General features: G+C 36.2%; 1 protein-coding gene across 1 annotated transcript in view; it reads left to right on the top strand.

The window, feature by feature from the left end:
* The first annotated feature begins 5,067 nt into the window (after positions 1-5,067).
* The window catches only part of LOC128029378 (cadherin-6), a 28,742-nt gene continuing 10,045 nt past the window's right edge, over positions 5,068-23,764 (top strand). Inside the window, exons 1-5 of the mRNA XM_052617140.1 lie at positions 5,068-5,200; positions 18,553-18,885; positions 21,031-21,325; positions 21,905-22,024; positions 23,258-23,431. Of these exons, the coding sequence (XP_052473100.1) occupies positions 18,673-18,885; positions 21,031-21,325; positions 21,905-22,024; positions 23,258-23,431 (802 nt within the window). The 5' untranslated portion in view covers positions 5,068-5,200; positions 18,553-18,672. The remainder of the gene's footprint in view (positions 5,201-18,552; positions 18,886-21,030; positions 21,326-21,904; positions 22,025-23,257; positions 23,432-23,764) is intronic.

The following is a 23,764-nucleotide window of genomic DNA, read 5'->3' as shown; positions in this document are numbered from 1 at the left end:
CTGTTAATTCGCTTTTCAGCAGCTTTTATCACCTGTCAGCATCTTTAACAGCGTAAGGCAATCAAGGGGTAATTGACACTAATGTTACATAGAAATCCAACATATTAAATGAACAATGAGAATCATTTTGACTGTGATCAGCACTAATCGTCATAAGAACTGTTTATATATTTATATTGCTTTGTGATGTATGCGAGCTGAAAATTATGATATGTAAATTAATCTTTGTGAACTTCATTTTACTCTTACTCTTTAGGTAAAACTTTGAAATAAGGATTAATTCATTAATATTAGTTAATGCATTATGTAAAAAAAATAACTATCGCTTCACCATAATAGTTCAAATATTCGCCATTTAAATACTTATTTGTAATATATATATATATATATATATATATATATATATATATATATATATATATATATGTTTTTTTTTATGATTATACATTTAATTATTATTGATTTATGTTTGGTTATAATACATTTTAGTTTTTTTATACATTATATTTTATACATCTTGAAAAGTGAAAAAAAAAATGTAAAAAAAAAATGCATTAGTATGTAGATACCTTGAACCTAAAATGCTGTAAAATACTGTTCGTTTTATTATACAATGAAAAAGAAAACAAAAAATGGTGTAGAAACAATTTCACTTAAAAATTGCTAGAATTATTTCATGAGGAATTGCATATAGCACATTGAATTAAACATGAAAAAGATGTGTTCTAGTAAAGCATACTATTATAATCTTTGTTTTATTTACAACTTAGAAAAAAATAATTTTATAGTGTGCCCAATGTATTAATTAATGTTAGGGAATTGTACATTATTGCAAAGTTACTCTCTTTTTTGTAGTTTTACTTAAAAGCGCACACACATGATTGTATGTTCTCCTAGAATTCTTTAGGCCAGTGTTTGTCTCTTTCAGTCTTGTTTCCCCATGACAGTAGCCCTACAAATGCAACATGACAAAGTCTATTGAGAAGCACGTCTAATAAATGTTTCCCCCTGCTGTAGTGATGTTGCCCTGGGTCCTTGGGATCTGCTCTCTTGCTGAGGGGTGGAAATCACATTCCAGTGGCGGAGACGACGGGTCAACCCCTGCGATTTTCCATGCTCAGCAAGAGTGCACGGGACTACTCTCTTAGGCCCCAATGACTCACATTTGAATCCTCAGGGAATAGATACTTTACAGCACACCACACACCAGCCTACAGGTCATGAAAATACAGTAGGATGCCCTTGAAGTTTCCACATTCAATAAGAGAAAATCAAACATTTGCATTAAGAAGCATGGAGATAGGAAGACTCGGATGTGACAAGAAGTCATCAGCATAATTACGTATGTAATACAAACTGACATTTGCTCCATGCACTTTTTCCCCCTTTGAAATATTGAAGGCTTTGCGTGACATATTTGGGCTGCTTATTATTTTACATTGCACCCATTGCTCCTTGACTCTGTCTTGGGTAGTGTAAGGTATAAGCCTGAGCCAATATGCTGTTACTGATTTAAAGCGGATTATCGTTTGCTGTCCTAAGCCTCAGTGAAATCCTTTAAAATATTCATATTGGCAGACCTGGATTAGAAAACGAAACAACATAGCCTTTTTTATTTTTTACAATTGTAGATGGGGTATATGTTTTTTTCAAAATTCATATGAACACAATAGTTTGGATTAATCTCAGCTTCTTTACATTCACCTTAATGGTATTTTCACAGTGTGATGGAGTGTGTGTTGTATCCATGTTAGTTTAGATAGACCTTAATGCAACATAAACATAAACATCTGCTGAGTGATTGGCTGTTAACATAAATCATGTGAGCTATCGTTCTGTACTCCGTCACCACATTTATACTCATTTCACATTACAAACATAATCTCTGCTAGCATGAGACTGGAGACAGCAAGGATGAGAATTTTCAGTATCACTTTTTTTAACTCACATGCTTGGCCTGCTTTATCAGTGTAGGACAACGTATATGCTTTTTTCCCATTTTTCCATTTTTTTTACACACATACTTGTAAAAGCATTTGTAGATTTATTCACGCTGACTTGAGCAAGACTTTCTGCTTTGTCAGCAGTCAAGTAGAATGTGCATCAGCCATGTCAAAGAATACATTTAGGTCATGTCAGGATTTCATCAGTTGGAATTCAGCTGGTGTGTCTAAACGCGTGGCATTTCCAGAGTTGAGCATCATGCCTGTGAGCACAATTGTCACACTCCTGGTAACTCGAATGCAATGTGGTTTTGGTGATTCCTTAAAAAAATAATAATAATAAAGTTGTGAAGACAATGTTTTAGAATTTGTTCTGATGTTGTGAAATGTCTCAGGGTCTTGTGAGCAAAGCAATACAAATTTCACAGCAGCCAAGACTGCTCCTCAATGCTGAGTCATATATCTGCTAAAACAATAGCTTTGTGCTCGCACTAACAGACCCACTAATGAGGCATCATCAGGTCTAAAGGAATTCCCATTGTGTTTAGGAGTAGTTGGATTTGACAGGAAGGGGGCTTGCTTAGTTAAAGTGTGACCAGATTTAATTAGGTGTCTGTCTGATAACTGAAAATGGCATGTGGCTTTTGACTTTAGGGCTTGACTTTTAATACATAGCTTACTATTTAAGTTATCACAACAAACTCAACTGACGAGTTCTATCTCATTCAAGAGTTTCAGGCTACTGGTCCCTTCAAGTTTTAATGGTTTATTACTCAATACAGCCTGCAAATCAGTTTTCACTCTGCATTTAAGTTTGCCATCTAATGTTATCGAAAGTTGTCTTAAGGTTTGTTAAGATGAAACCTATAGAAAATTTAAAGTAGAAGTCACAGTTACGTCACTTGCCACATGTTGTATTAGCCCTACAGTTAAAGCAGGAAATACTGTTTAAATCTATAACATTTTATATAGCATTTACCTATTTTATCTCACAATTGGGACTTTTCTTTTTTCTTGCAAATGCAAGTTTATCTCCTAGTTTGAATATAATAACTTAATTCAACTCAACAATTGAGAGTTTGTCAATTCTGAGGGAAAAAAAAAGTCGAAGGAAAAAAGAGAGAATGACGAGTTGATTTTTCTTTCCAGAATTGTGAGATGTAATCCGAAGAAGGAATTTGAAGAAAAAAAAAGACAGAATTTTGAAAAATAAACTTTTTAATTATTTTATTAAATGGTTTGCATAGACATGCTATGTTAAAACACTAAAATTGGTCTATGCCTCTGATCAGCAGTATACTGAAAAACAATGGTGTGTTTACTTTGGGGAAAAGAAAATCATTCAGAAATTGCTAGTAAATTTCACAAATAATTACAAAGATAAAAGTATAATTGAAATATCACAACATTTGGAGTAGACATACTCCAATAATCTTTGTTTTATTTACATCTTTGAAATGTTGTTTTCCAACATGTATTTATTCTATTGATAAATATCTATTATATCTATAAATGTTTACTTAGAACATAAAATCCAATATTTTCTGAACAGTGAATTTCAGATTACGTATACTGTATATGTGACTTTTACAGACTTAAAAATACATTGTGGCACCTGGAATCTAAAAAAAAAAAAAAAAAAACACTGTACCCAATAGGCCTATGACAGTTTGTAAGCTAAATGTATTGAGTCAGTAACTTTAGATACAATTCATGGTTGTGTAACATTAGTCTCCTGGTGGAGAACAGTATCCAGCTCTTTTGAGTTTGTGGCCCCTGATCCTTGATAGTTGTACTGATAGAGTAAACTGACTTGGCTTTCTGTCCATAATGGAGGGCTAAAGTGCTGTTTCCCTCTAAATAATGTAATTATCAGTAAAGTTACAACAAAATAAAAGATGCCGGAGAACAATTGTCATGGGAGTGAGCTGAGCAGCTGTTTATATATTCGTATGACTGACAGGAGTAGAAAAACATGCACCTCCTGAAATTTCATTTAGAGCTCCATGTAATGCAAGAATGCCAAGAACATGACATAATATTTAAATTGCTTCTGATGTAGGAGGCCTGATGCATTCCCCTTGGTTGTGGAGAATAACTGTACAGCAGCTTCTATAACCAGGTATCATACATCAGTAATTCTTTTATCACTAGTCAGAAAAGTGCTAAAGCATCATAGTGTAAAAGAAGTCAGACAGGGTTCTTGAGGGGGTTTTGATTCTTAGCAGAAAAATATGGACAGTAAAACTTCAGTGTGAAATAGTAGGCCTCATGTCCACAACAGCTACCGGGTCAATAGATTTACGACACCAAGTCTTTGAAAAATGAACTAAAAACCTTGTTCTCCATCTTGCATAACATGTTCAGGACTCTGAAGACTTAAAGGGGAAAGTTCACCCCCAAAAAAAGAAAGAAAGAAAGAAAGAAAGATAACCCTGTCTTGTGGGTCTACCCATCCTGATGTTATTCCAAACCCGTATTAGTGTCTTTCTTCAGTGGAACACAAAAGAAAATGTAAATATGACTGCTTCAGCAGGGGCGCTACTATGGTCTCTGGGCCCCCTGAACAGCATATTGACCCGGGCCCCCTCCGTGATTGTGTTTTTGTATTTTATTTTATTTTTTTACCCCCTTAAAAATCACTTTATGGGTCCCCTCTCCCTTGTCGGACCTTTGGATTTGTCCTAACCTTCCCCCAATTACAGCTTCACTTTCATTAAAAAGCTCCTCTAAAAAAAAAAAAAAAAGAAAAGAAAAGAAAGGTTTAAAATAACACGAATGTGGGTGAGTAAATTAATTGTCATTTGGTTTGAAATATCTCTTTAAAAGCCACATGAACACAAGTATTTATTATTTTATTTATATATTTTTATCTTATCTTCGCCTTTTCATCCCACGGCCAAAAATAGATGAATGATAAACTGAATCAAAGTAGAAGACCCAAATATAGGTGAATAGTAGTGACCCAAATATCTAAACAGACGCGACATATCATATAACGCAGGCTTAATTTTCAAACTACTTTCGCATCCCTTAATGTTGATGATCCCTCTCAGTCACCGCGCTACGAGTGACAGCCAATCAGCGGCTCTGTCGCTTAGACCGCATGAGATTTCAGAGAGAGAGAGAGAGAGAGAGAGAGCGGTGATGCTGCGCACAAGGGAGGGCAGAGAGAGAGTCCAAACAGTACAGTGTCTTCACAGCGCTCAGCGGATACACATCGAAAGCAGGACTACTCTCGACTCCTCAGCATTGAGGTGAGTGGGGGAAATTAACTACACTTATCTAATTTCTACGTTTAATTGAACAGATCTGCATTGAATGTGCACGCGCTATTTGACCCCTACAGACTTAAGCGGTAGACTGACTTTCGTGGATGCGCGTGGATGATGGTTGAAAAAATTGGCCCGGATACTTTTTTTTAACTATTAAGCAACATTTATTTATTTATTTATTTATTTATTTATTTATTTATTTATTTATTTATGTATCTATCTATCTATCTATCTATCTATCTATCTATGCGAAACATTTTTAGGCTATGTTATCTCTTACATCTACGCGTGAGTTTTCTTTGGCTCGTTATAATACTGCATGCGATAGTGTTGTTCATTATTGTTTTTTAATGCTTAACGTAATTTTCGAATTCAAGATGTTAATAAAATTTATTGAGGAATGTTTAAGTTTTGCAATTGCCATTTAAGCTGCAAAAACCTACTGTTAAAAAGTTTTAATCTGTTTCCATCTATACATATAACTTGCGAATATATATATATATATATATATATATGTGTGTGTGTGTGTGTGTGTGTGTGTGTGTGTGTGTGTGTGTGTGTGTGTGTGTGTGTGTGTGTGTGTGTGTGTGTGTGTGTTTCAGCTTAATTGTCTCCATCGGTAATTTAATTCAAATGAGTGAAAAGTGTAATGACCCCTTCACTGCAGGTTGTGATGTGGTGATTTTACATAATTTAAAGTAGCAATTATACTTAATTTTTCAGTTTAAGTAAGTTGACATTTTGTGCAGTGCTCACTGTCCATCTGTTTTGTGGAGTGGCTGAATGTCCTTAGTTATTTACATTTCAAGGCCTTTTTTTTCCAGAGATAACCCTGAACAAAGATTTCCAGCATGCATATGCAACATCTAATTTTAGCAGTACTTGTTATATCAGAGGTTATATGACGGAGACTTTCTTTGTTGCTTTGTTGCACCTTACCTTCGTACCTTTTTACAGAATCCACTGTATTTTGGTGTCAGGACTTTTAAAACTGAGATGTTAACTTTAATATTTGTGGATATAAACTGACCAGATCTGTAAAAGTCATGCAAGATAATAAAATCATTTTTTTTCAAGCTATGTATAAGAGAAAAATCTATTTTATATATATATATATATATATATATATATATATATATATATAATTTTTTTTTTTTTTTTTTTTTTTTTTTTTTTGTGAGCACAGTCTCTATAAAATTATTAATTAAATCCTTATCCAGTGATCAAGGATGACTGAAAAAGTAATGGAGAAGTCATGGAAATTCAATGATCAAAATGTGTGGGAACATGTTCAGACTGTGGCTCTGTGTGAGCCCTTTTTATGTCAGGCACCTGTAGATTTCTGAGTGGATTGATTAAAGTTGTTGTACATTATGTAAATTATTCAGACATTTTTGACTTTCACAATTGTTGTAAGGGTTTCTAAAATGAAATGTGTGAGATGGTATTTTATGTTCTTTGACTGTGTGTTCTTACCCGTCTTTGCAGTCTTTTCCAGGATATGCAGTTTTTAATCCAGAACATTTCTGTAATATATCGTAGTCTGGCAAATATTGGTTGAGCAGCTGTGGTCTTAGGTGTATGGATTGTCTTGTGGTGTTCTGCTTGTACTTTGATTGGAGTTTTAGGCCATATACATAACAAACAGTAGACCTCTTATGTGATCTTTTTTGAAAATTCTGATGTTAGGACCTTTTTTTTTTTTTTTTTTTTTTTTTTTGATAAATGAAACTGGAAGTTGGGTGTTTTCAAGTTTAAAGATTCAAGCAAAGATGTGCCATTTTCAGTTCTCCTTTTTAAAGGAATAACACTTTTTGTGGTTCACTATAGATTATACTGGATTCTGAACACTTGGGTTCATACATTACCCTCATCCATTGTCTCTAAACTATGGCGCAAAACATGGATTTTCCAAAAGGTAATTGAAGGAAATGGGTGCCCACCACTTACAACGTGTTTTAAAACACAAACATATCATTTAAATGTTTACATGTTGAGAAATATGTCGCCTCATAATCGGAGTAGTTTGCCAAAGTCTACATGATAGTAAGGCTTCATGACCTTTGACATGCTGAAATTCTTTGACCACAAGCCACATCACCATTGAATGGAGAATATGCCATTCATGTTGATGATTTTATCATGGGCATTTTAATTAAACTGGAGAGGCTGCCTGGGAGTTTTTTTTTTTTTTTTTTTAAACATAAAACAAAAAAAGCCTTTTAATGGCAGTTGTCATAGTTGTCTTGTTACATTCAAACAAACAGATCTGAGTGGATTGATTAAAGTTGTTGTGCATTATGTAAATTAGTCTGACATTTTTGACTTCTCCTTCAGATTTAATTCTGAGGAAGAACCACAATTGTTGTAAGGGTTTCTAAAATGAAATGTGTGAGATGGTATTTTATGTTCTTTGACTGTGTGTTCTTACCAGTCTTTATAGTCTTTTCCAGGATATGCAGTTTTTAATCCAGTACATTTCTGGATTTGACACACTGTAATATATCTTAGTCTGGCAAATATTGGGTGAGCAGCTGTGGTCTTCGCTGTATGGATTGTCTTGTGGTGTTCAGGAGTTTTAGGCCATATACATAACAAACAGTAGACCTCTTATGTGATCTTTTTTGACAATTCTGATGTTGTTGTTTTTTGTTTTGTTTTTTTTTCAAAAAATGAAACTGGAAGATGGATGTGTTCAAGTTTAAAGATTCAAGCAAAGATGTGCAATTTTCAGTTTTCCTTTTTAAAGGAATAACACTTTTTGTGGTTCACTATGGATTTATATTCTGAACACTTGGGTTCATACATTACCCTCATGCATTATCTCTAAACATGGATTTGATGCAAAACATGGATTTTCCAAAAGGTAATTGAAGGAAATGGGTGCCCACCGCTTATAATGTGTTTTAAAACACAAACATATCATTTAAATGTTAACATGTTGAGAAATATGTCGCCTCATAATCAGAGTAGTTTGCCAAAGTCTACATGATAGTAAGGCTTCATGACCTTTGACATGCTGAAATTCTTTGACCACAAGCCACATCACCATTGAATGGAGAATATGCCATTCATGTTGTTGATTTTATCATGGGCATTTTAATTAAACTGGAGAGGCTGCCTGGGAGTTTTTATTTTATTTTTTATTATTATTTATTTAAAAACATAAAACAATAAAAGCCTTTTAATGGCAGTTGTCATAGTTGTCTTGTTACATCCAAACAAACAGATTTTAAAATATGTTATAGCAAACAATAGACTTTCCTTTTTTTTATCAAAAGTTTCACACTTTTTAGACAGTTTTAATAGTTTGAGTTTTGAGTTCTCAGATCGAGGATGCCTTTATGCAAATGTTTCAGTAGGCTCTGTATGATAATTAGATCAGAGCTATCTGTCACCTGACACAACAATGGCCCAGTAAAAGATGTATTTGCTCGCAGGAGATAAAGCAGGATAACATTGATTAGCCCATGCATATGATTAATTTCACCCAAGAGTGATTTATGGAGCTCCATCTTGCTTTTACCTCAATAATGGAACCCCTCACAAATATCACCAACAATTAAGCACTTTCAGACAGTTGGAATGCAAAATAACTTAATCAAGGAAAGCGGAGATTATTATTCCAAGATTTTTCCAAGATATGGATCATGCGCTGTTCTGATGTGTAGAACACTTCCAAAATCAATAGAATGGTGTTTATCTACACCCGCTTTAGTCCAATTCGAGGCAATTGATTTTCTTTACCAATTCATCGTCCGCTATCTCTTTTCAGTTTCCTGGCTTGTTCGTGTTCGTTCTTGTTGTTTACTAATTCGTAAAGATGGGGATGGAGGGAGGCAAACGAATAAAACAGTGTCTCAAGTGAATCTTTAAATGGGCTCACAAAGGAAAATACATTCTCCTCGCTTGCTGTCTATGATAATAAGTTTACATCTTACAGCAGGTTATTGTTATTTTCTTTCATCCACACATCCCTATAGGAAATAGCCTTGGTGTATGAAAGCTCTGGATGTCCTCCATAGCATACTCCTCACATCTTTCAGTGTGTAAGATGACAGGGCAGATCACAGAGAGTGCGAGTTGGAGGGAATTTGGGGGAAAAAATAGCATTGATGATGAAAAACAAACTTGAAACAGAATTCGCTATACACAATGAATATTTCTATCATTAAGGCTGGTGCTTTAGAATAAATAAGGATCGCTTGCTCTCTTTGTGCTGAGTGTTAAATAAGAATGCTGATGACAGAGACAACATGCTGGCGGTCCTGGCATGGCTAAGTTTATGTAAGATGATTTATTCAGTCAGCATATGACTGCTCTGATCTGTGGCTCTCCTCCATCTTAATCATCGTGACCCTGGTGATTTCGGTAAAGTTCAGTTCAACTCAGATTCTGAGTGTGTACGGTTAGTCTAAAGGGTGGGCTATGGTTTGAATCGAATGTTTATGGTGTTTATGGATCCTTTAGCTATGGATGCTGAGATTTTAAGATGATTGCTTTTACAGAACTTTCACTCTAAAAAGAAATCTGTGAAATATGGTGGCAACATTTTGTGTTACACAGATTGAACTTAACTTTAAAGTTCAAAAAAGGTTATATTTAATTAATTTAAATACTGTTCATATCAAAATACAAAAATTTGCATTTACCTTTATAATATACTGACCACCTTCCATTGGTTAAGAGAAAGCCACTTGATGAATCATAAGAAAACTTTTTTCACAAGTTGAGGTAAATACTAATATATAGAAAGTGCTCAGTATCAAAGTTATTTATTATTATTATTATTATTATTATTATTATTATTATTATTATTATTTTGTTAAAAAAAAACACAAAAAAACAACACACATAAAACTGAGCACAAATGCCAAGTAAGAACAAGGAAACTAAACCAAGACTTTAACATAAAAGTCCTAAATGGGGAATATGTGACAGTAGCACGCTACACTTAAAAATGCTATTAACATTTATGAACATAAATTATAAGAAAAAAGCTAAAAAGCATAGTTGTTTCAATGAAAATCCATCAAATGTAAAACATTACAAAAATTGTGAACGTCAATTTTTGTTATTAGCACAGAAATGCCGCTCGAAACTGTTTTCGTGAGACTGGAGTCCCTTTAATCGAAAATCTTCCTCAAAGTTTTTGATTCGTGTTTGAAGGGACTTTTGATTCATGTTTGCAGTGACTTGCTCAGCTCAGCTGTCTCTGCTGATATGATCTGCTCTGGTTCATGTTGAAGCCAAGTTCTCCACCCATGTACGCAGGGATACACGAGTCCTCTCGATCAATTTTTCATAGTCATATATAAGACATCTCTAACTGTCTCCAGATGTCCACCATGTTACACTAGGAGAGTACAAGTCCCAGTTGCATGGAAAATTTGCGTGTGGCTAATTATCTGGTGGCTGTTGTTTGAAATATAGCCCATTGAACTCTAATGCATATGTATCTCCTTCAGCATAGCCTCTTGTAATACGCTCTAGATTTGCATAACTGAGGAGCTTCCTCCCTTTGTAAGTTGAAACTGTGTCCACAATGTGTGGCGGTGGCACCTAATTACTCACCAGCGCCGAATCGTCAGAAATTTGCTATCTGTGCAGGCAGCATCCAATCATGTAGTCCACTTTCAGGCACAATAATAGGCCTAATGTCATTAATGTTCCTCTCAGTTGTCATGGTTCTTTCAGTTGATTGCTTTCTCCTATTACGTACGAGTCAGTCCAAAATGAGGCAGAATGTGTTACAGCTCTCCAATTTTCAAACCTGTCCTGGACGTGTGCGATATAAATTACACCAGCATCCATTCTGTTAAAGAATCACGGTTGTCTCAAACATAGATTGGTCAGACAATCTAGCCTGGAAATTTCAGGCGTTGACATCTTGCACTGAAACTGTGATACTGATATATTTACCCTTGGAAAAACAAACTATCATACAAGCAGCATGCCCTAAAAGCAAATAGTTATTACCTGGAAGACGACACAGTCAGAATGTGGTCACAGAAAGGGCACAAGCCCTAAGAGCAAAGTGCAAGAAATACAAACCACATATAGATTACTGTATAGCTGATGTATTAAATGGTAAATGCGATGCAGTCTGTTATGGAAAAGATAAACAAATTTGTTTATATTAGTTGTTATTGCATATTTAATTGTAAATGCTCATTCATGCTGATTCTCATAGAGTATTTATAATCTCAGTTAAAATTATTTTAGTTTTTAGTTTAGCATATCATTTTTAGTTTATCAGTTCCATCATTTAACACTCACTTGAAGTTAATCTTAAAAAAATTTTAATATCTTGACAAAATTGTTAAATGTCTTCTTTAGCGAATCTAAAAGTGTATTTTCATTTTTCGTTGTAATATGCAATACTGATAAATTCACTTGTAGCATTACAACTATTTATTTTTGTTTATAATTTATTTTGACAATATGTGGTAGCATTTTTATTTTTATTTATTTATTTTTTTTGGTTTGTTTGCTTATTGTCCATGCCATATATATATATATATATATATATATATATATATATATATATATATATATATATATATATATATATATATATATATATATATATATATATATATATATTATTGGCTTATCTTATCGGCATTGAAAAATCCAGGGTCTTTTATAGCCAAGTGCAAAAAAATAAAATGAAAATGAAAAAAAAAGTAAGTTTTAATCAACAGCCTTTAACCTTTGCTCTTTGTTTGCCTTTGGCATATACAGTGTCTTTTAATGCGAATAATTTTCCAGTTGCCGCTCACAGGGTTTATTTATTTGTGGTCACAGAGCGTTGGGATTTTCAGTTGAATTGCTGCGCTTGTTAATGTCAATAAATGTCATTATCGATTATTTCCATTGATATATACTTTTTTCTTTCCTTGCCGTGTGGGGCCAGAACTGTAATATCAACAAAGGAGCAGAATCAAATGTCACAGTTTGTTGTGATCGCAATCAAGATGACTTCTTGTGACCTTTTGAAATGGAAGCATTGTTACCTTGATTGTAAAATCCTGTCTTTAAGGCTTCTTCTACAAAGCAAGGGTTAGAGGCATAAAACATCACAATGAATTACGACCTAAGCCAGGAACGGTTCCATTTAGATACCTTCATGTAAATCCCAGCCGTAAGTCTGGAGGTTAAACAACCATGTCACAGTTTGTCTGGAACACAAGTCTTGTGTTTACCAAGGTAAAGGTGCCATACTTACAAGATATCGAGAGTCTGAGGATGAATTAATGGCATTTTCAAATTGTAAAAGGGCCTTTAGGGTAGAACACGCAATAAATATCAACTGTGGTGTGAGAAACAGTCTTTGACTTTGACAGCCTCTGCAAACTCTGTTAGCACAGTGTTTGTGATTTGCGTATTTGACGGCCGTGGAAGTGACAAGTAAACAAGCACGCACGTAAACGCGCGAGCACAAAACAACCAGACTTGGAGACATTTGCATTGCAATGGGAGCTGCATTCCAGGGCTCAATCACAATGCTGAAGGGAGACTGCTGTCTCACAGGCTCCCGCGGAGCTCTTTACACAGGCCGTAAAACTGCGGTTCCCACGGCTTCTCCTGTGCCTCATGAGAGGAACCCTAAACAAACACCCCACAATGCTGTTATGGGATTACAGGGAAACCTTTCCAGCTCCATTGTAAATGCTAGGGCCACACTGACACAAAGGTTAACAGGTGTTTTGTGCTATATATTTGAACAGTCTCCACAAATCGACAAAGCAAGGGCAAGCTGCAGTCTATCATGCGACGCTCTCGTGAGCAAATGAATGGCATGCAGCTAAATGGCGATTTGAGGAACATTTGATTTTAGCGGGTTTGGCTAAATTGCTTTAATTCACCACACAGTGCGGGCTGCTCCAGGCAGTTTGTGTGGCAAAAGCACACGCTTTCACCATCATTATGGCTGACCAGGAAAAGCAGATTCGAAAGTCAGTGGCACAACATTGCTTCCAGATCACATTATGGCCTCTTTCGTTACGTAATTAAGAGGACCCATCTGGTACGGGCAGCACTCCCTGACACTAATTGTGTTGGTGTGCACATGGCCGTCCCATTGAGCAAAAAAAGACCTTCAACATTTGAAACCATTATCTCCTGCTGTTCAGATTAAGGCACACATGTTGCCGGGGAGATTATGAGGGACGCTTGTATCTTGTAGGGTCGAGGCTTGAGGATTAAGTCTGTGGTTCGTTAACCACATTGGTTAAGTACTTCCAGCAATATAGTCACATGCCGGGTGTGCTGTGTCTTAACAAGTGACTCTTTATGTGTAGAGACTTTATGTGTAAAACTAATCGGTTTTGACCGATACTTATACTTTTCATACTTTTTAACTTTCTTTAACAATGGATCTATTTGGCAAGAATAGCACCCAACAGTAGGTAAAGAATTAGAATTTATTATTTGGATAATTGATCACATTTTTTTCAAATAACAGCCATTAATTCTTCAAGTATTTGCAAGTATTTGCCAAGTTAGAAATATCCCAGTGAATAATATCAATGAAAAATTAAATAAAATATAAATGTATAATAATAAATCTAAATATTAAAATGGATTATAACTATCCTTTTTAACAATTATTATCACCAAAAAAAAAAAAATATATATATATATAATATATATATATATATATATATATATATATGTATATATATATATATATATATATATATATATATATATATATATATATATTATAGCAAATTTATATTTTATTATATTAATATCATTAATGATAATAATAATAGTGCATATGTTGCAATTGTGTCAAATAGCTGAAATAAAACAATAATTTACATTTAGTTTTGAATTTCAGTTATTTGATACTTTATTCTTAACATTAAAATAATCCCTCACTATTGATCATAAAAACATTATATCAATCGATTGTGTGCTGTAATATTATACTCCACTTCTTTTGGTTGCGTCAGCTGCAAAAACAGCACAGTATTATACCTTCTCAGAACCGATTTATTCCACATCTTAGCCTTCTTGCTGTCAGGTAAGTGTGTTATTGCATTTAAACCTCAAGTGATGTGTATAAATAGCCCTGGCAAAATGTAGGGTAGGTCAGAGTTGGGAAAAAAATGTATGTCTAAAATGAATAAATCAATCATCGCTTACAGCCAAGCTAGAGTGTTGCAGGAAAAGTGATACCTTAGCATTCGAAAACCCAGCTGTCTAGACAGCCCTTTTCCCCCCAAACAGACAAATCAATATATATTGATTACCCACAATGCCCTCGGGAATGACACGGATATGCTGCTTGGCAGGCAAGTGCACCCGGACGGACCGAAGAGGAGCTCGATTCTGTTCAAGTGTGCCACCCTGACTGAATTTGTGTTCACCTGATCTCGACTTTGCCTCTCAAGCACTGTTGCTCAGTGGTAGGAAGAGAACCCACAATCAAACATGGCACATGTCTCCTACCATTTGCTCGAGCGAGATGAGTACTAGCTGGAGAGTTTTCTCTTAGTGTTTTCACTAAGATGTGATGTAGCCAGAAGCAACACGAAAATTTCTTAGCGGAGGCAAAAAAAAATAAATAAGTGATTCGCACAGCTCCGAAAATTCAAACATTTATGCTATCGATATCTTGAGACGCTATATCATGTACCTTGGCTTTGCAAACAAGAATGACCTATTTAAGAGCTGTGGCGTCTAGTCTTTGCTGGTCTGTGTTCCTGCAGCAAGACATGTTACCTGTCGGCTCCCTCCTCGATGCCCGTGGCTGACATTCTCCTTCTCTCTCTCCTAATTGCCCCTGTGGGACTTATCAGGGCTGCTGTGGCTGTCTGCAGTGTGGCAGAGCTTTCAGCGGGGGCCACTCTCGAGGACCCGCCTCTCTCTTTCTTTCTTTTCCCCGTTTCTTGCCGCCTGGCTGACTCCCCAAGTCCTCCACAGGTGTCGCCGGTCTTCCTCTTCCTCCCTCACCTGTCAGCACCCACCTTGCTCACATTCCCGAAGGGCTTCTGAGGGGACTGTGTCTTTGAAAGGAAAACAAAACAAAAATAGGACATCTGATGTCTCAAGGTCAGACTGGTATGGTAAATTGCCTGATCTGAAAATAAAAGCAGATAACATTCAGCCAGACGTAAGTGAGGTGCTGTTGAGGTTAATTTGTTTTGTCTGTGTTTCGGATAGCAGACGACTATGGCCCTATTTATGGCAGGGACACTGTGAGTTAATTACTTTATCGTTGCACTGATTGAAACATGAAAAATGTAAACATGCTAGTGTAACAAGAGTCAGTTTAAAGGTGTTGTGTGTAATTTATTCTACAGTATGTAGGTTGATTTCTCTGCAACTCTGTGGCCTGTGGTGCTTTCAAAACATTGGTTGTTTGAGCTTATACACCAGCCTGACACATCAACAGTGGCTCAACCAGTGGTGTTTGGGGCAGTTTGGGACAGGACTTTTGACCAATTGCTGACAGGTAGAATTTTTTAGGAAAACTGTCAGTATTTTTGCAGTTCAGTTTTAGTGTTACTAACATAACAAAGTGTTCTACACACTCGCATGTTTCCTTCTTTTTTTCCCTGGTGTTGTTCATTTTGGGGGTCACGCTTGTGTTATTCGAATTCAACAGTGACTGAACACCTGAAATGTAACTATTTTTATTTTAATTCTTTCAGTAAAATCAATGTAATATATTTTTGTTCAATATTTTGTTTTCAGATAATTTCATAGTAATTAATATTTATGTTATATTTATGATTGTTTTCCCCCCCATTCCATTACTTTTCAATTAAGGCAGTATTTCACGTTAAAACAAGAGACAATGCCTTAAAATTCAATTTTTGAAGGCAAATTAGGGACATGTGGTTGGAGTTAAATAAGAAAAAAATATTTTATCCATGAAATGAAATTATCTAGTTGTTTTTAAGCACAAATGCTTGTTTTTATTAAGTTGTGGATTGGGATTTATATTTAGACATTCTCAAAGACAACTTTTTGTAAAATGTTAGATTTTTTATTATTAGTAGTATTATTATTATAAAAAAAGTCAATTTTTCATTTTACTAGTCAAAAGTGAACACAGAGAAAGACAGTTTATTACACATAAAAATCTAGAAAAAAATAAAAAATAAAATAATGTCTTCTGGCTCAATTTTGCCAAATTGTTACAGCCACACCAGTTCATTTGTGTGTGTGTGTGTGTGTGTGCGCGTGTGTCACTGAATTATTTATTTTATTTCATGCATTTGTAAAAACATGCTTTGTGAAGTGTCTATTTTGTACTCAATATTTTTAAGTGTCACCCCTTCACTGCTGTGCACTTTTTGTGGAAGTATTTCCCATCCATTCCAATGGTGTGGTTCCATTTCTTTCTTTCTTTCTTTTTTTCTTTCTTTCTTTTTTGTGGTCACATAACAGCTACCATAAAAAGACAGTGTTTCGTACCATTCTGATGAAGCAGCAATTTTTAAAAGCTCAAAATATATTTGTGTTTCATCTAAAATGACTAAACAACACCAGAGGGTTAAAATATACATTAAAAATTAGTCTTATTTTTTGCATTTATTTTCACCATGCTATGTCATGCAAAGCATGCCTAAAAATGTAAGTTGTTCCAATGCAAACAATTAAATGATGACAGATTTTGAATTTTTGTCTAAATTATCCTTTTAAGGTACTCAATCATGACTTAAATAGTATACGACTGACATAAAGAGTCTGTAGAGTCTGTAGATCCGCATATGTGCCAAAATGACACAACAGTGAGCCTGTAAAATGAAGTGCTGTGTGAAACCATAGTGTCCCATTGAGTTCTCCTAGGTTTGTGCTTATATTTAAGGACAGCAGGGGAATTTTCATCCTGCACTATCCATCTCCCTCTCAGCAGGATGGACTTGTAAATGAACAAGCAGACATTTTGTGCTGGAAACTGTGTCTGTTCACTCTGACACACCATGTAACAAAACCGCTTTAGATCCAGCTGAGTTCCCCCGGCAGGACTGTGTCAAGGGATTTGCCAGGTCACAGAGCTGAGCAAAATGGCTGCCTGAGTTTGACTAATGTGCTCCAGGAGGTAGCTCTCATTGCCCAAGAGTTTTGGGTGGCTGAAATTCATTAAAGAGTAGAATCCATAAACTACAGCTGTTTGACATAACAGAGCCCACATTTCCCATCCCGCTTTCCTGTTTGTACTGAAATACACAGATAAAATCATGTGCACACCTATATTTATATATACGTAGAGCTCCCATGACAATTTCTAGCTCATTGACTTTGACAGCAAATCAATATTCTGCGCTATCTATTGTTAGCTAATTCAATTAGTCCAATTCATAAAGCAGAACATAATGGAGCTAATGGAAAGTGCTATTAGGGGAATAGCGGCACCATTTAAGTCACGCACGGAACTACGAAAGTCAATTCGGCATTGCAATTGTGCATTTCCATCTGAATTGCTGGCCCTCAACCGTCGCTCTTCCCGGATGAAGAGCGATGTTGACCTGATGCATTTTTACACTGACGGAGGGAGTGAGCGAATGTCGCAAGCAATATTGTAAATAAAAAATAACAAAAACAGAGGTACTTAAATGCGATTCATTGAGAGGCCTTCATCTCCCCTTCAGCACTGGGTACAATCGCATTTGCAATCTGCTTGATAAAGTGTGAGAGGGAGCGAGGGCAGTCGTTCAGTCGCAGACAAAGCCGTAGATTGATGTAGAAACAGGAAACGTGCTGATTGCTGATTATTATGTGGTGGCAGGATGCTTTTGTCTCTGAGACTGTCATTCCAGCAGGTCAGTTCTGAGCCAGAAGGCTATTGTGACCACGCATGCTGATAAAACCCAACACACATTGGTTGTTATGGTTTTTTTGAGGGGCAGCTCAATTCAATAGCGCCGCAAGTGTTTAGATCTTTAAAGCGGGGCATTTAGAGAGCATGCGTATTGATTCATTGATTACAGATTTGTGAGAGCTCACCCATTGGCCTGCGCTGCAGTATTTTAAGAGTCGTAGGTCAATGGCTAAGTGAAAAAAAAGCCTTTCTGCCTTTTATAGTGACGGCTGCAGCACTTTGAATGGTCTATGGTTTTATACTTCATAAATGTGGGATGCCAATTATATACATATCAGAGCCTCGGCCACAAAACTTGCAGTGGAATTGGTGTCTTATGGAGAATGTTTCAAAGATATATTTAATAAGAGGATGGCTGTCGTTTGATACAGGAGCTCTAGTTGCCTTTAATTAGGAAGAGAAGCATTGCCAGCAGCCTTGGGATAACACTCTGAGACTTCACCCAATAGCTGATTGTTTTTCAATTTCTTTTTCTCTCTTATTACAGGTAGTGGCTCGCTGGCAGCAGGAAGGACTATGAGGGTGGCTTCCACCTGCACTGCAGAGCTCTGTAACTTTGGCAGATAGGATCATTATCCCACTGTAAGACACCATAAGAGCAGAAAAGATGAGGACTTGGATTGTACTTCTTCTGTGGGCGTGTGCACAACAGAGTGTGAATGCAGTTGCCCTTTCAGGGGGGCCAGTTCGAAGGAAAACCAAAGAAATTGAAGGACGGCAAGACAAAGAGTTGCTCAGACGTTCAAAAAGAGGGTGGATGTGGAGACAGTTTTTTCTGCAGGAGGAATACACAGGAACGGAGCACCAGTACATTGGCAAGGTATGAGATTGTGTTTCTTTTCCAGGGTATAAACATGGTGTGAGCAGTGCTGGAGTAACGTTGATGGAGTCGATTGCAGAGGTAGATCTGTATTCATCACTCCTTGTGATTCTGTCTTTTGAGGTTAATAAACAGAGAATGATCAAAAACCGTGCCTATGTCATATGTAGGGATCTCCAGCGTAGAGCCTGCTGGATTTGAGATAAGGAGCAGGGTGAAATCTGACCTCCCTGGTACCTCACACTTCATCTAAAGCTCAGAGCTGCTGAGGATCAAAGATTAGAATAAAATATAGCAGCTTGATACTGTTACTTATAGCAGAAGAGCTCAAACTGTGGCCCTGAGTTGGTAGGCAACACAACCTACAATTTGCAATACTAAAAAATATAAGGTAATCAGTTTAACTTGTTCATTCTTTCAAATATTATCATGTGCATCTAGTCAGTAAATCTGGTTCCGTGATTACCACCAAATCACCTTCATCTGCTTTTAAATGGAGCTGCATTTAATAGATCGAGCAATAAAGCTACGCAATATCGCGTTCATTATCGAAAGCATTTTGTCAGTGATCTATTGCTCTGTCTATTAAATGCCGCTCCATTTAAAAGCAGATGATGGCGATTTAGCTGTAATCATGGAACCAGATTTACTGACTGGATGCGCATGATCATATCGTTAGATATATCGCCCAGCCCTATTGTACAATATGAAAATTTGATATTAATAAGAATGCATTTAATTGTCATTAAATTATTTATTTTATTGTAGATTAGATGATGGCAAATGTAATATAAGTTTGCATTTCACAATAAATATCTAATATCAACATACCAAAATAAAAGTAATGGACAATAACCAATATAGTACAGATATATTATGCATCCCTAAATATACTAAATATATCCCTAAATAGACAAAAAGTGACTTAGTAGTAAAGACATGTTACAAAGGATTTTAATTTCAAATGCTCTTCTTTTGTTCTCTCTAAAATCACATTTCCACAATAATATTAAGCAGCACAACTTTTCTACATTGTTAATAAAAAAATTGATATAATTTGAGCACCAAATTTGCATATTAGAATGATTGGTATCTAAAGTATTAAAAACAGATATTTTATTATTATTATTATTATTATTGATACTAAACATGGTTTTAATTGAACTGTAAATGTTTTATTTTAAATGTTCTTCTGCCTAAGGCCTGTGAAGGAACTGATAAAAGATTTTACAAGAATATTGATATTAGTCAAAATACGGCACTGTCTTTTTTACACAGTCCTTAAGCTTGCACTCCAGTGAGGAGAATTTATTAGGTGGTACTCGATCAAAGGTGCTTCTTGGCCTGAAAAGTCTGAGAACCACTGACTTGGAGACTCGAAAGCTTTGCAAAGGATCACCAACCACTGGATTATTCATATGGGATGTTGAAAGCGCAGAATTCACAAAGCTCCCATTGTTGCTATGGACATTATGTGTCTGGATCATGTAGCAGTCAATGTGGAGTAGAAGCAGCTATTTCTAAAATGTTCAGATGGAAAATCACGAAGAGCAAAAGGGCCATTGTGTTTCATTGGTCTTTAGTATTTTACTACCCTATTTTATTGTAACAAAGCGGCTCATTCAAGTGGAAAGAAATGTCAAATCATTCACTCACTCCTCTATCAGATGTCATTGTCGAAGCTAATCACGTCACACCTTCAGCTCTGAAGTGTGATGTTCCTATCAGTCAATTCAGTCATTTCTTCCAATAGTCGATGTCACAAATTCAAAACAGTTAGACACATCTTTAAAAGACAAGAAGCAGAAAAGTTTGATTTGCCTTATGAATATCAGAGAAAAGTGGTTGCACCGACAGCATCACTGTTAGTAACAGACGTGCATTCACCTTGATTGCACATTCAGTACTTTCATCTGATATGCCATCAGAATTCAATTCCACATGGACTCATTTTCACATATTTACCATGGAGTACCTGTCTATTGCTGCATTCCCCTGTAGTATTTCTTCATTGTTTTATTCCTCCAAAATCAGCGGATGTTGAATGCATTCAGAATATTGAATGCCATCCATATTCATGAGCCCTATCAACAGCAGAACGAGCGGAGGTGCTAATGAAATGCTTGAATTGCTTCCTCTCAACAGCTTCACTCAGATATGGATAGAGGAGACGGCACGGTGATGTACGTTCTCACAGGTGAAGGTGCGGGGACGATCTTTGTGATAGATGCCAACTCAGGCGATCTGCATGCTACCAGGAGCCTGGACAGAGAGGAGAAGCCTTTCTACGCGCTCCGAGCCCAGGCTGTCAACAAGAAGACCGGCATCCCACTGGAGCCAGAGACCGAGTTTATTGTGAAACTGCATGACATCAATGACAATGAGCCCAAGTTTGACAAGGAGGTTTATACAGCATCTGTACCTGAAAGGTCACACATCGGTAAGATTCGGCAGCTTCAAAAACAAGCTTTGAAAGTTTTGTGAGCCCACATGAATTATAGTATATAAATATTCCAGAAGCAATACAAAACAATCTATTTTTTTCTATATTGTAGTACAAAACAATATTGTATCATCGTACTTTAGTATGTATACCATCATTTTAAGGAATAACAGAGTCTAAAGTAATACAAGTAGAGTCCATACAGTTCAATTTGTTGTGACTGGCGTTTTAAAGCTTAAAAAAGGGTGTAAATTTGGTCAATTTAGTTAATCTTAACGTGGAAAACTGTTAAATGCTGCAACTGGATTACTGAATCAGTGAGTTGAGCTTAAAAATGAATAATTCACATTTTGCACAAATTGGTTCAGTTTAACTTTGTAGTCTTTTTTATAGCTTGAAAGTTTCAGTCCGAATTCTGTGGCCATGGACAAGAGTTACAAGCACTTTCATATTTCCTCCTTTTGTTTTCCACTGAAGAACGAAAGTCATAACAAACATTATCTGAATAACAACATAGTGACAGATTTTTCGGGTTTATAGGTGAACCCTTCCTTGAACTGATTTCTTGTTTTTCAGGCACCTTTGTCACTCAAGTTACCGCCCAGGATGCAGATGATGAAATGTTTGGCAACAGTGCAAAGCTGGCCTACAGCATCAGCCAGGGTCATCCATACTTCTCAGTAGAGCCAAATACAGGTCAGTCCTGCTGAACTGTTATGTCATAGACAGAGATGCCGAGATGAACAGAGAGATGCTGAGAGAGTGTGTGTATCTGTATAATTTGATATAGTGCAAGGGTTGTACTGCGGCTCTGTCGTTTAAGCATTTCAGCCGAGCAAATTCACCCAGTGAGTTTAATCATCGCTAATGTGTGCCCTGGAACATTTCCCACAGAGGTCTTTGTTTAAACAAAAGAGAAATGGAAACACAAAAGCTCCCATGGCAGATTAGTGTCCAGCTTAACACTGATATGCTTTAGCCCAGATGGGACACGGACGATGATGTCCATGAGCACACAAAATCCTAAGATCGAAAAAAGGGATATTCATTAGAGGTGGGGGTTAATCTGGGTACATTTGTGCCATTCAAAGAAGCAGCAGGGCCTGGGTTCTTCTCTACATGATGGATTTGCCTTTTTTGGGTCTGACCGAGACATCAGGCGTATTCACGTTCAAAGTCAACGTGAATCACTGTCTGATGGACGTTTTACTTCCGTAATGTGACGTAACCGGAATTTCAATGGGAAAAAAACTAATTTAGAATGGGACTGAGGTCGTTTCAAACCAGAGAGTGAGATTAATAACAATCCTGCAATCATATAAAAATATATTTGGCTGTTGTTTAACAGTAGCTTGCATTTTCCCAGTAAAAAAAAAAAAAAAAAAACCTTGAAATAATGTGCAATGATCACAAACATTTAAATTAATAATAATAATAAAAAAAATTATAACATGTTTTAAATAATATAATTATGATAATTATAATTATTTAATTTTTTATTTTTTTTATTTTTACTTTTAATACTTGTATATTGTCTTGTATGAAATTGTATTTCTTGCTGTGAGAAAATTACATATTTTTATGACTTCACTTATTTTGGTTCAAAACTGTCAAGCACGTCCAAGGATGTCTTACTCTGAAATTCTTTGCCATCAAATTGGTTTAGCTTGTAAAATACCGCTTTTAATAATCCAAGGTCTTGTTTCTTCAGAAGCCGCAGCGAGCAACCCGCTCTCAGTCAGCAGCTGCTGCCTATAATAATCTCTGCGGCAAAATGTCAATCTCAATGCATGTACAGAATTAGTTCTGCACAGTTCAGACACTACCAAGACTCAGCTGCCACTGCGATCTAGTGTCGTCCATCTCCTAAAGTAAAGAACTAGGCTGGATCGGATGTCAAAGAATAAAAATAAACCATCTTTCCCTCAGGTATAATCCGGACAGCTTTGGGACCTTCCGATATGGACAGAGAGCAGAGGGAGCACTACCAGGTGGTGATCGAAGCCAAGGACATGGCCGGCCAGAAGGGAGGCTTAACAGGCTCCACCACAGTAAACATTAGCCTCACCGATGTCAACGATAACCCACCTCGTTTCACGCAGAGTAAGCATGCATTCACAAGATAGAAAAATATTTGTCAGTGCATAAATATCATCGGTCGGATATTTCCATAAAACATCTGTTCCATAATTCTAAAGCTTCTTGATAGGATTCATGCAAATAACAAGAAATACAATGCAGAAACTCAACTCAAAAAAACAAAGACGGATACACTTTTTTTTTATCTTGCGTTTTATGTGAGGGAAAATGGTTAGTGGCAAAGCTTTAGCAACTGCGTGAGGTCTGTGTGTTAATCCTGATTAAATGGACAGGGTGGACTCAGCTCACTTACTCTTTTGTGTTTCTCTTAATATAATCTATTCTTTTAGCCTGCAT

This window comes from Carassius gibelio, chromosome A2, assembly GCF_023724105.1.
Source record: "Carassius gibelio isolate Cgi1373 ecotype wild population from Czech Republic chromosome A2, carGib1.2-hapl.c, whole genome shotgun sequence".
NCBI classification, from domain to species: domain Eukaryota; kingdom Metazoa; phylum Chordata; class Actinopteri; order Cypriniformes; family Cyprinidae; genus Carassius; species Carassius gibelio.
This window is presented reverse-complemented; position numbering and strand designations above follow the sequence as displayed.